This window comes from Eubalaena glacialis, chromosome 18, assembly GCF_028564815.1.
Source record: "Eubalaena glacialis isolate mEubGla1 chromosome 18, mEubGla1.1.hap2.+ XY, whole genome shotgun sequence".
Classification (NCBI taxonomy): Eukaryota; Metazoa; Chordata; class Mammalia; order Artiodactyla; family Balaenidae; genus Eubalaena; species Eubalaena glacialis.
This window is the reverse complement of record NC_083733.1, coordinates 37,540,910-37,553,122: the sequence shown is the minus strand read 5'-3', so window position 1 is coordinate 37,553,122 and position 12,213 is coordinate 37,540,910. Positions and strand designations below refer to the sequence as shown.

Below are 12,213 nucleotides of genomic sequence, written 5' to 3'. Positions count from 1 at the left end.
TATGCACTTCTTCAAGTTTCTCAGTACAGTTTGCCAGTTCTGTAGTATTATTTACTATAGAAAAAAATCTGCCTATATGTGGACCTGCACAGTTTAAATCCATGTTGTTCAAGGGTCAACTGTATTGACAGCAAGTTTTCAATTTGTCTCTGTCTCTGTCTCTCCCTCTTTCACTCTCTCTCCCACAATGTCATCCAGACTCCTGTTTTGATGATGCTCTGTCCCCAGCCCCCACGATGGCTCACTCATCCGCAATCCTAGAGGAAACCAGCACCTGGGATCTTGTCACAGAGAAGGAGCCCAAGATTCAAATATCAATTTTGTTTTGCAGTTTAGAGGTTGCTTTGATCAGCCTGCATTAAGTGTCTGCCTTTCACCCTACCTGTTATCTACGTACTTTTCTCATTTATCCATCCAGATAGAATAAATTCAGGAGCATTCGTTGCCATTCTGTGCATCATTTAATTTAGTCTTTTTTTTTTTTTTTTTTTGAAAGATGTGTGCCTGCCTGGCCCCATCAGTGTCATTTTTCAGTGTTTGTTTCTATGGCAACTGAAAGATCTATTGTAATCAAATAATTGAGCCCCATTAAATTGCAATCTTCTCAGCCCCACTACAGTTTGCTCTGACTTTTATGCTGTATTATGCCGCTTTTCTTCTGCAGCCTCAATCAGGCAGTTGCCATTCATTCTGCTGTGATGGGCAGAAGCCACTCAAAATGCCACTCTAGATGTCTAGAATAGGCATTAAAAAAATTATGTTCACCTCAAATGCCAAAGTCAAAATGTATATGTGCAATTGCCCTTTTAAAAGAACAAAAACCTTAAAGAAATATTTCCCTCAGCAACATTCTCATGTCATAATTGCCTTTGATTTACATATATGACTCCAAATTGGACTAGGCTTTCTCATCTCATAATAATGATAATACTAATAAGCTACCATATATTGAATACATACTATGTGCCAGGCACTATGCTAAGTCTTTTTTTTTTTTTTTTTGAAGTTTTTAAACTTTTATTTTATATACAAAGAGCTAGTATTGTTTCTGCGTAAGGTAGATGTCCTGGATGACCCATTCAAGGAAGTTCACTTAGTCCAACTTAATGAAGCCAATGTCTTTTGCGTACCAGTGGAAACACTGGCAGCACATATTGAGGCCATGTTTCTGGATCAAAGTGTACTGGTTTGAGCAGACATGGCAAAAGCAAGAACCCTGGCCAAATTTTCTCGGATGGCTCCAGTAGAGCTGCTGGTGACCCATGTTGCTCTCTCGGCTGCAACGAGGAAAAGTGCTAAGATTTTTTTATTATTAGCTGTTATTTAGTTTTTGAATAAATAATAAATTACAAGCTTTCAAATTTTAAAAGTGTGGCACATTTTCAGGCATGGAAGCAGAAAGGACATGTGGTCCCATATAGAAATTGTATAGAGGGTTTTGGGCTTCCATGGGCTGTTGGTTACAGGCTGTTCTCCAGGGGTAGATGCTAACACACACACACACAGAGCTGGTAGTTTATTTAAGATAGAGCTGGTGCTCCTTGGAAAACATATTCTAAGAGTGAAGAGACAGAGAGAAGTCTGTCCCTTTCCACTCACCTGCTCAATATCCTCTCTAAAAGATACCCCCACCTTCTTCCTTGGAAACGAGTTCTGACTGCCTGATTAAGAATGCAGAAGAAAAGCAGCATAATACAGTGAAAAAGTCAGAGCAAGAAAAATAGTTGATGAATTGAAGAAAAACACCCAGTCAGAGGTGTGACCAAAATGACAGAGTAGGATGACCCCAAGCTCATCTCCTCCCATAGACACACCTAAATGACAACAATTGATGAGAATGACCTGAAGACGAGCAAAAAAGATTTTTCCACAACTAAAAGTATAAAGAAGAAACCACAACAAGATGTGTAGGAGGGGTGGCGATGCAGTACAATCAAGACCCACACCTCAAAGTTGGCAACCCACAACTGGAGGATATCATAATTGCAGAGGTTGCCCCCAAGGAACAAAGGGTCTGAGCCCCACTTTGGGCCCCCTAGTCCAGGTATCTTGCACCAGGAAGACAAGATCCTAGAATGGATGGATTTGAAGGCCAGCAGGGCTTGAGTACATGAGAGCCAGAGGGTTGTAGGAGACAGAGACTCCACTCTTAAAGGTCACCTAAAAAATCTCACAGGCTCTGAGTTCCAGCACAGAGGTAGTAATTTGAAAGAAGCCTGGGTCAGACCCACTTGCTGATCTTCAAGGGCCTCCAGGAGAGGCAGGAGACAACTGAGACTCCCCCTGGGGACATAAATGCTGCTAGCAACCATTTTGGGGAGCTCATTCTACCATGAGGACACTGGTGCTGGAAAGTGCCATTTTGGAGTCTTCCCTCTAGCTTATTAGCACCAGGAGCTTACCCGCTCACCAGTGGGATGGCACCAGTTCTGGGACCCCCATGCTACACAGCCAGCCACATGGGAATCTGACCCACCCACCAGTGAGCCAGTAGCCACTGCATGAGGCAGGCCTGGCAGCCAACCAGGCCGGGGTCCAACCCCACTCACCAGTGCAGCCACAGTAGTCAGCCCCACCACAACAGAAGGGCCCATGCAGCCCATGCCGGGTCACTTCTAGAGCATATAGCTCTGGTGACCAGAGGGGAGCATGCTGCTGGGCCCCATAGAATGTCTCCTACAGGAGGCCACTTATCCAAGAACGGGAAACACAACTGACCTACTTAACACAAAAAAATAAACCTTCCAAACTCTGTACTATGGAATAGAAAGAGTACGGAGGCAAGGTGGTGGTAGAGGGAGCTTTCCCTTTTTACTTTATATAACTTCTGTATTTTTTCTATTTTTATACAATTTTGTGTAATAAAAACATTTTAGTTGAAATATTTTTTTGAAAACAAGAAATAAAAAAGAATAAAGCCACCTAGTCTTCCCTTCTGTGTGTCTCCTTTACTATTCACACAAAATACTTCACTTCTGACACTGCTGTTCACCAAATGTGTAGGGAGTTTTCCCCACAACTGGCACTCCTCTGTGACACCAGTTGGGTGTCCCACAATTTAATTAAATTCCGACACTGTATACCCAGAGATAGCATCAGATCCCACATGTTCAGGGTTCAGTCCCACAAGACTTGCCCCATCCCAGCTTCAGACACCAATCTCAAGTCCAGGTTGCCACCTGTGCTTTTGACTAACCCACTATAAACCAGAGGTTCCCATGACTCCCTCCTCGGGCTCAATTAATTTGCTAGAGCCACTCACAGAACTCAGGAAAATAGTTTACTTATGTTTATAGTTTTATTATTAAAAGGGTATGATAAAAGATATAGATGAACATCAGATGGAAGAAATGTGTAGGACAAGATATGGGGAGATGATATGAGGCTTCCGTGCCCCGTCTAGATGTGCCATCATCCCAGTACCTCTACATGCGCACCAACCTGGATGATCTCCAAACCCATACTCTTGAGATTTTTATGGAGGATTTGTCAGGTAGGCATGATTGATCATTAACTCCATTTTCAGCCCTTCTCCCTTCTCAGGAGAGTCGGGGGTGGAGCTGAAAGTTCCAAGCTTCTAATCGTGGCTTGTTTTTTCTGGTGACCAGCCCTCATTCAGGAGCCATCCATGAGCCCACCCAGAGTCACCTCATTACAACAAAAGACATTCCTATCACCCAGGAAACTACAAGGGTTTCAGGAGCTCTGTATCAGGAACCAGAGTTAAAGACCAAATATTAGAACAAAAGATGCTCCTGGTTCTCTTATCACTTGGGAAGTCACAAGAGTTTCAGGAGCTCTGTGCCAGGAACCAGGGGCAGAGACCAATACATATGTTATATTACCTCACAGTTGGCCACTTCTTTGGGGAGGCTTTGTGTGGAACACGATGTCATCTCTTTGTTCCTACAGCTGCCTTTGCTGGAGCTGCTGTGCCACGCTAACTGCTTTGCACGGGTTCTCATATACGATCCCCATAACCAACCACTACTACAGTGGTTCCCAAATTTTGCAGCATGCTAGAATCACCTGGGGAGCTTTAAAAACTCCCAATGTCCAGCCACACCTCATACCAATTAAACCAATTAAACTCTGGAGATGAGAATCAGGCCTCAGTATTTTTTAAGAACCCCAAGTGAGCAGCCACGTTTGGGAACCATTCCTCTATTATCATCCCTTTTACAGATGAAAAAACTAAGACTCAGTGTGACTAAGGTTCCACAGCTGGTGGGAATCTCAGAGCTAAGACTGAAATCCTCTTCTGGAGGACTTCAAAACCCACATAATTAGCCACCAGGTGGAACTGCCGCAAAGCCACTCAAAACTCTCCTGGTACATATCAGACATCAGCATTCAAAGGATGGAGGGGACTTGTCTGAGGCTACAATGCTCACCGGTGGCAGAGCTGGGACTGGAGCCCGGTGAGAAGGTCACCAATAGGCTAAAGTGGCATCAACTGGTATCATGAGAGGGACAGGGCCCACAGATGAATGCAGTCCAAACCCAAACCACTCACATCCCCCCTCCTTCCTCCTCTTATAGAAATGGTATATGCCTCCTACCTCACCTCTGTCCTCTCAAGTTGGGGACAAGGCAACCAGTGAGTGTGTGTTGGGGGAAGGGGAGGTGGTCACTTAAGGCTGAACTGGGCCAGAGAAGAAAGAGGAGACTGAGAAAAAGCCAACAGAGCCAGGGACATGTGGGAGGACTGAGCCTGTGCTCCAGCCCCAGCGGATCCCACAGCTGCTTCTTCACCCAAGTTCATTTTCATGCCCCCTAAATAACAGAACACAAAAGGCTTTTGTCTCCACCTGTTTGCCTGACTCAGAGCCAAGCAACTTCTCTCCGTATTCCTAAACAGCCTCCCCTGTGATTTCAAGCACAGGTCTTGAAATAATAGACTCAGAAATACATAACAAAGGAAGGAAAACAGAAACAGAGCTCTGATTATGCTCTAGGACTGAGAGAACACGTCAGAAGCAACACACTTGTCAAAGTCAAATCAGCTCCAGAAGCTAAACTGTAGAATCAGAGATTCTTGGGACAGAGGAGACCTCTGAGATCATCTTGCCATTTTGCCTGTGACATTATATTAGAATTCTCCAGAAAGACAGAACCAGATATATCTATATATCTCCTATTATAAAAGAAGGAATTGGCTCGTGCAGTTGTGGAATTATGGAGGCTGAGAAATCCCCAAATCTGCAGTCAGCAAGCAAGAATATCTGAAAACCAGAAGGGCAGGTAGTATAAGATCCAGTCTGAGTTCAAGCCCAAAGTAAGGAGAAGACCAATGTCCCAGCTCAAAGACAGGCAGAGAGTGAATTCTCCCTTCCTCTTCCTTTTCTTCTATTCAGGCCTCCAATGGATTAGGTGAGGCCTACGCATATTGGGGAGAGTAATCTACTTTACTCAGTCTACTAAATCCAATGTTAATCTCATCCAGAAACACCCTCACAGATATACCCAGGATAATAATTTAATCAAATATCTGGGCCAGTCAAGTTGAAAGATAAAATTAACGATAAGAAGACATATTCCTCTCCTCACTGCAATACCCCATCCAGACTTGGCTTACACACACCTCCAGTGTTGGGGAGTTCACTGACTCCAGGGAAGCTCATTCCATCATTGGAAAACCTGACTATCAGAAATCCCATCCTTATATTGAGTGGAAATTTTCTCCCCCCAATCTCTGCTCATTGGTTCTATTTATTGAATTTTCTTCAAGTTCCACAAATATTTACTATTTTCAGAATCTCCAGTGCCAGAGAAATAGGTTCCAGAGAATTGTGCCTCCTCTTAATTCTGCAGAGAGCCAGCCTCTTTACAAGACGTGGCCTAGTTATTGCTAGGAAATCTCAGCCCTCCCCTGATGAGGATCCTTTAAAGTAGACACTTACATTTTTGCTGCCCAGCATCTACTTGCCCCATTTTAACAATGTCCTGATTTCCTTTTGGGGAATGAGCTCTCCTCCACTGTGTGGAGTCTTGGTAGGAACGTAAATCAAGGATCCTACCACCCACTGAAGAAGGCAAAGCGACCAAGCCTTTCCCCTTACCACCTGGCACAGCCGGGAGAAGGCATGTGGCCTAAGTGTGGCTTGGTCAACAGCCCCAGAAGTCCCTCCAACAAATGTCCTTTTGCTTAATTTAGACAGAGTTGGTTTTTGTTGTTTGCAGCCAGGGAAACTAAGGCAAGGAACTGGTTCTGGGGAAGAGGGAAACACAACTTGCTAGGATATAAGCCCAGGAGGTAAGAGGGTTCAAAAGCAGATTTTAACCATTTCCAGGTTATGCTAAGGCCCACACTGGTCATGAAGAAATAGGTAGGAACCATTAGCTTCTCGATTTAAACTTCCATCTCCCAAATATTTATAAATCATACCTCTGACAAAAGACTTAAATCTGGAATATACAAAGAACATGGGCAACTCAATAAAAAGATACAAACAATCCAATTTTTTTTTTTAATAACCAAATTCTCTTTAATCACTCTTTTTTTTTTTTAATTATTTATTTGTTTATTTATTTATTTATGGCTGTGTTGGGTCTTCGTTTCTGTGCCAGGGCTTTCTCTAGTTGTGGCAAGTGGGGGCCACTCTTCATCGCGGTGTGCGGGCCTCTCACTATCGCTGCCTCTCTTGTTGCGGAGCACAGGCTCCAGACGCGCAGGCTCAGTAATTGTGGCTCACGGGCCTAGTTGCTCCGCGGCATGTGGGATCTTCCCAGACCAGGGCTCAAACCCGTGTCCCCTGCATTGGCAGGCAGATTCTCAACCACTGCGCCACCAGGGAAGCCCCTCAATTTTTTAAATGGGCAAAAGATTTGAATATGTATTTCACGAAAGAAACTATATGATGGCTATTAAGCACATGACAAAATGCTCAATGTCATTAGTCCTTAGAGACATGCAAATAAAAACCACAATGATATACTAATTCATACTCACTAGGATGTCTACAATAAAAAAGACAGATATAGTAAATGTTGGTGAGGATATGGAGAAAACAGAATACTCAAGTACTTCTGGTGCAGTCACTTTGGAAAATAGTTTGACCTTTTCTTAAAAAGCTAAACCTAAAACTTCCATACAACCCAGCAACTCTACTTCTAGGTATCTACCCAAGAGAAATGAAAACATAAGATCACACAAAGATCTGTATACAAATGGTCATAGAAGCTTTATTTGTAATAGCCAAAAAAAATGAAAACAATCCACACGTCCATTCTGGTGAGTGGATAAATAAAATGTGGTATATCCATGCAACGGAATGCTCAGTGATAAAAAGGAAGGAAGTTATGATACATATTACAAATCAATGAACCTCAAAAACATTATGTTAAAAAGAAGACAGACACAAAAGGCCACATGTTGTATGATTCCATTTACATGAAATACTCAGAAAAAACAAATCTATAGACAAATAGAAGATTAATGATCACTTCTGGCTGGGGATAGGAACAGAGATTGATTGCAAATGAACATGAAAAATCTTTTGGGGGTGATGGAAATATGTTCTAAAAGTGGATTTTAGGGAGACCTTCAAGATGGTGGAAGAGTAAGACGTGGAGATCACCTTCCTCCCCACAAATACATCAGAAATACATCTACATGCGGAACAACGTCTACAGAACACCTACTGAACGCTGGCAGAAGATCTCAGACCTCCCAAAAGGCAAGAAACTCCCCATGTACCTGGGTAGGGCAAAAGAAAAAAGAAAAAACAGAGACAAAAGAATAGGGATGGGACCTGCACCAGTGGGAGGGAGCTGTGAAGGAGGAAAGGTTTCCACACACTAGGAAGCCCTTTCGCGGGTGGAGACTGCAGGTGGCAGAGGGGGGGAGCCACGGAGGAGAGCGCAGCAACAGAGGTGCGGAGGGCAAAGCGGAGAGGTTCCCACATAGAAGATCGCTGCCGACCAGCACTCACCAGCCGAGAGGCTTGTCTGCTCACCCGCTGGGACGGGCGGGGGCTGGGAGCCGAGGCTCGGGCTTCGGTCGGATCACAGGGAGAGGACTGGGCTTGGCGGCGTGAACACAGCCTGAAGGGGGCTAGTGGGCCACAGCTAGCTGGGAGGGAGTCCGGGGGAAAGTCTGGACCGGCCTAGGAGGCAAGAGACCATTGTTTTGGGGTGCGCGAGGAGAGGGGATTCAGAGCACCACCTAAACGAGCTCCAGAGACGGGCACGAGCTGCGGCTATCAACGCGGACCCCAGAGACGGGCATGAAATGATAAGGATGCTGCTGGAGCTACCAAGAAGCCTGTGTGCAAGCACAGGTCACTATCCACACCAACCCTCCCAGGAGCCTGTGCAACCCGCCACTGACAGGGTCCCGCGATCCAGGGACAACTTCCCCTGGAAAACACACGTGAGCCTCAGGCTGGTGCAACGTCACAGTGGCCTCTGCCACTGCAGGCTCGCCCCGCATTCCGTACCCCTCCCTCCCACTGGCCCGAGTGAGCCAGAGCCCCCTAATCAGCTGCTACTTTAACCCCGTCCTGTCTGAGCGAAGAACAGATGCCCTCAGGCGACCTACACGCAGAGGTGGGGTCAAATCCAAAGCTGAAGCCCAGGAGCTGAGCAAACAAAGAAGAGAAAGGGAAATCTCTCCAGCAGCCTCAGGAGCAGTGGGTTAAATCTCCACAATCAACTTGATTTACCTGCATCTGTGGAATACCTGAATAGACAACAAATCATCCCAAAATTGAGGCAGTGGACTTTGGGAGCAACGATATATATATTTTTTTCCTTTTTCTCTTTTTTTTTTTTTAAAATGGGAATTATTTATTTATTTATTTATTTATTATTTTTGGCTGTGTTGGGTCTTAGTTTCTGTGCGAGGGCTTTCTCTAGTTGCGGCAAGTGGGAGCCACTCTTCATCGCGGTGCGCGGGCCTCTCACTATCGCAGCCTCTCTTGTTGCGGAGCACAGGCTCCAGATGCGCAGGCTCAGCAATTGTGGCTCACGGGCCTAGTTGCTCCGCGGCATGCGGGATCTTCCCAGACCAGGGCTCGAACCTGTGTCCCCTGCATTGGCAGGCAGACTCTCAACCACTGTGCCACCAGGGAAGCCCCCCTTTTTCTCTTTTTGTGAGTGTGTATGTGTATGTTTCTTTGTGTGAGTCTGTCTCTATAGCTTTGCTTTTACCATTTGTCCTAGGGTTCTGCCTGTCCTTCTTTTTTTTTCAATAATTATTTTTTCTTTTCTTTTCTTTCTTTCTTTGTTTACTTTTTTCTCCCTTTTCTTCGAGACCGTGTGGCTGACAGGGTCTTGGTGCTCCGGCTGGGTGTCAGACCTGTGCCTCTGAGGTGGGAGAGCCGTGTTCAGGACATTGGTCTACCAGAGACATCCCGGCTCCACATAATATCAAATGGCAAAATCTCTCCCACAGACTTCCATCTCAATGCTAAGACCCAGCTCCACTCAATGACCAGCAAGCTACAGTGCTGGACACCCTATGCCAAACAACTAGCAAGACAGGAACACAACCCCACCCATTAGCACAGAGGCTGCCTAAAATCATAATAAGGTCACAGACACCACAAAACACACCACAGGACGTGGTCCTGCCCACCAGAAAGACAAGATCCAGCTTCATCCACCAGAACACAGGCACTAGTCCCCTCCACCAGGAAGCGTACACAACCCACTGAACCAACCTTACCCACTGGGGGCAGACGCCAACAACAACGGGATCTATGAACCTGCAGCCTGCAAAAAGAAGACCTCAAACACAGTAAGTTAGGCAAAATGAGAAGACAGAGAAACACACAGCAGATGAAGGAGTAAGATAAAAACCCACCAGACCAAACAAATGAAGAGGAAATAGGCAGTCTACCTGAAAAAGATTTCAGAGTAATGATAGTAAAGATGATCCAAAATCTTGGAAATAGAATGGAGAAAATATAAGAAACATTTAACAAGGACCTAGAAGAAGTAAATAGCAAACAAACAATGATGAACAACACAATAAATGAAATAAAAATTCTCCAGAAGGAATCAATAGCAGAATAACTGAGGCAGAAGAATGGATAAGTGACCTGGAAGATAAAATAATGGAAATAACTACTGCAGAGCAGAATAAAGAAAAAAGAATGAAAAGAATTGAGGACAGTCTCAGAGACCTCTGGGACAACATTAAACGCACCAACATTCGAATGATAGGGGTCCCAGAAGAAGAAGAGAAAAAGAAGGGGACTGAGAAAATATTTGAAGAATTTATAGTTCAAAACTTCCTTAATATGGGAAAGGAGATAGTTAATCAAGTCCAGGAAGTGCAGAGAGTCCCATACAGGATAAACCCTAGGAGAAACATGCCAAGACACCTATTAATCAAACTATCAAAAATTAAATACAAAGAAAAAATATTAAAAGTAGCAAGGGAAAAACAACAAATAACACACAAGGGAATCCCCATAAGGTTAACAGCTGATCTTTCAGCAGAAACTCTGCAAGCCAGAAGGGAGTGGCAGGATATACTTAAAGTGATGAAGGAGGAAAACCTACAACCAAGGTTACTCTACCCAGCAAGGATCTCATTCAGATTTGATGGAGAAATTAAAACCTTTACAGACAAGCAAAAGCTGAGGGAGTTCAGCACCACCAAACCAGCTTCACAACAAATGCTAAAGGAACTTCTCTAGGCAAGAAACACAAGAGAAGGAAAACACCTACAATAACAAACCCAAAACATTTAAGAAAATGGGAATAGGAAAATACATATCAATAATTACCTTAAAAGTAAATGGATTAAATGCTCCCACCAAAAGACACAGACTGGCTGAATGGATACAAAAACAAGACCCATATATATGCTGTCTACAAGAGACCCACTTCAGACCTAGAGACACATACAGACTGAACGTGAGGGGATGGAAAAAGATATTCCATGCAAATGGAAATCAAAAGAAAGCTGGAGTAGCAATTCTCATATCAGACAAAATAGACTTTAAAATAAAGACTATTACAAGAGACAAAGAAGGACACTATATAATGATCAAGGGATCAATCCAAGAGGAAGGTATAACAATTGTAAATATTTATGCACCCAACATAGGAGCACCTCAATACATAAGGCAAATACTAACAGCCATAAAAGGGGAAATCGACAGCAACACAATCATAGTAGGGGACTTTAACACCCCACTTTCACCAATGGACAGATCATCCAAAATGAAAATAAATAAGGAAACACAAGCTTTAAATGATACATTAAACAAGATCGACTTAATTGATATTTATAGGACATTCCACCCAAAAACAACAGAATACACATTTTTCTCAAGTGCTCATGGAACATTCTCCAGGATAGATCATATCTTGGGTCACAAATCAAGCCTTGGTAAATTTAAAAAAATTGAAATCGTATCAAGTATCTTTTCCGACCACAACGCTATGAGACTAGATATCAATTACAGGAAAAGATCTGTAAAAAATACAAACACATGGAGGCTACACAATACACTACTTAATAACGAAGTGATCACTGAAGAAATCAAAGGGGAAATCAAAAAATACCTAGAAACAAATGACAATGAAAACACGATGACCCAAAACCTATGAGATGCAGGAAAAGCAGTTCTAAGAGGGACATTTATAGCTATACAATCTTACCTTAAGAAACAAGAAACATCTCGAATAAACAACCTAACCTTACACCTAAAGCAATTAGAGAAAGAAGAACAAAAAAAAACCCAAAGTTAGCAGAAGGAAAGAAATCATAAAGATCAGATCAGAAATAAATGAAAAAGAAATGAGGGAAACAATTACAAAGTTCAATAAAACTAAAAGCTGGTTCTTTGAGAAGATTAAAAAAATTGATAAACCATTAGGCAGACTCATCAAGAAAAAAAGGGAGAAGACTCAAATCAATAGCATTAGAAATGAAAAAGGAGAAGTAACAACTGACACTGCAGAAATACAAACGATCACGAGTGATTACGACAAGCAACTATATGCCAATAAAATGGACAACCTGGAAGAAATGGACATATTCTTAGAAAAGCACAACCTTCTGAGACTGAACCAGGAAGAAATAGAAAATATAAACAGACCAATCACAAGCACTGAAATTGAAAATGTGATTAAAAACCTTCCAACAAACAAAAGCCCAGGACCAGATGGCTACACAGGCGAAGTCTAGCAAACATTTACAGAAGAGCTAACACCTATCCGTCTCAAATTCTTCCAAAATATAGCAGAGGGAGG

General features: G+C 43.3%; 1 protein-coding gene across 1 annotated transcript; it reads right to left on the bottom strand.

The window, feature by feature from the left end:
• Positions 1-1,093: 1,093 nt before the first annotated feature.
• Positions 1,094-1,273, bottom strand: LOC133078581 (small ribosomal subunit protein uS14-like). The gene has a single exon (XM_061173674.1). The coding sequence runs from the start codon at positions 1,262-1,264 to the stop codon at positions 1,094-1,096; it is 171 nt and encodes a 56-aa protein (XP_061029657.1). The 5' UTR covers positions 1,265-1,273.
• Positions 1,274-12,213: the final 10,940 nt, after the last annotated feature.

Excerpts from the sequence above, each read along its gene's own strand:
- LOC133078581 (XM_061173674.1), bottom strand. The coding sequence starts at position 1,264 with ATGGGTCACCAGCAGCTCTACTGGAGCCATCCGAGAAAATTTGGCCAG.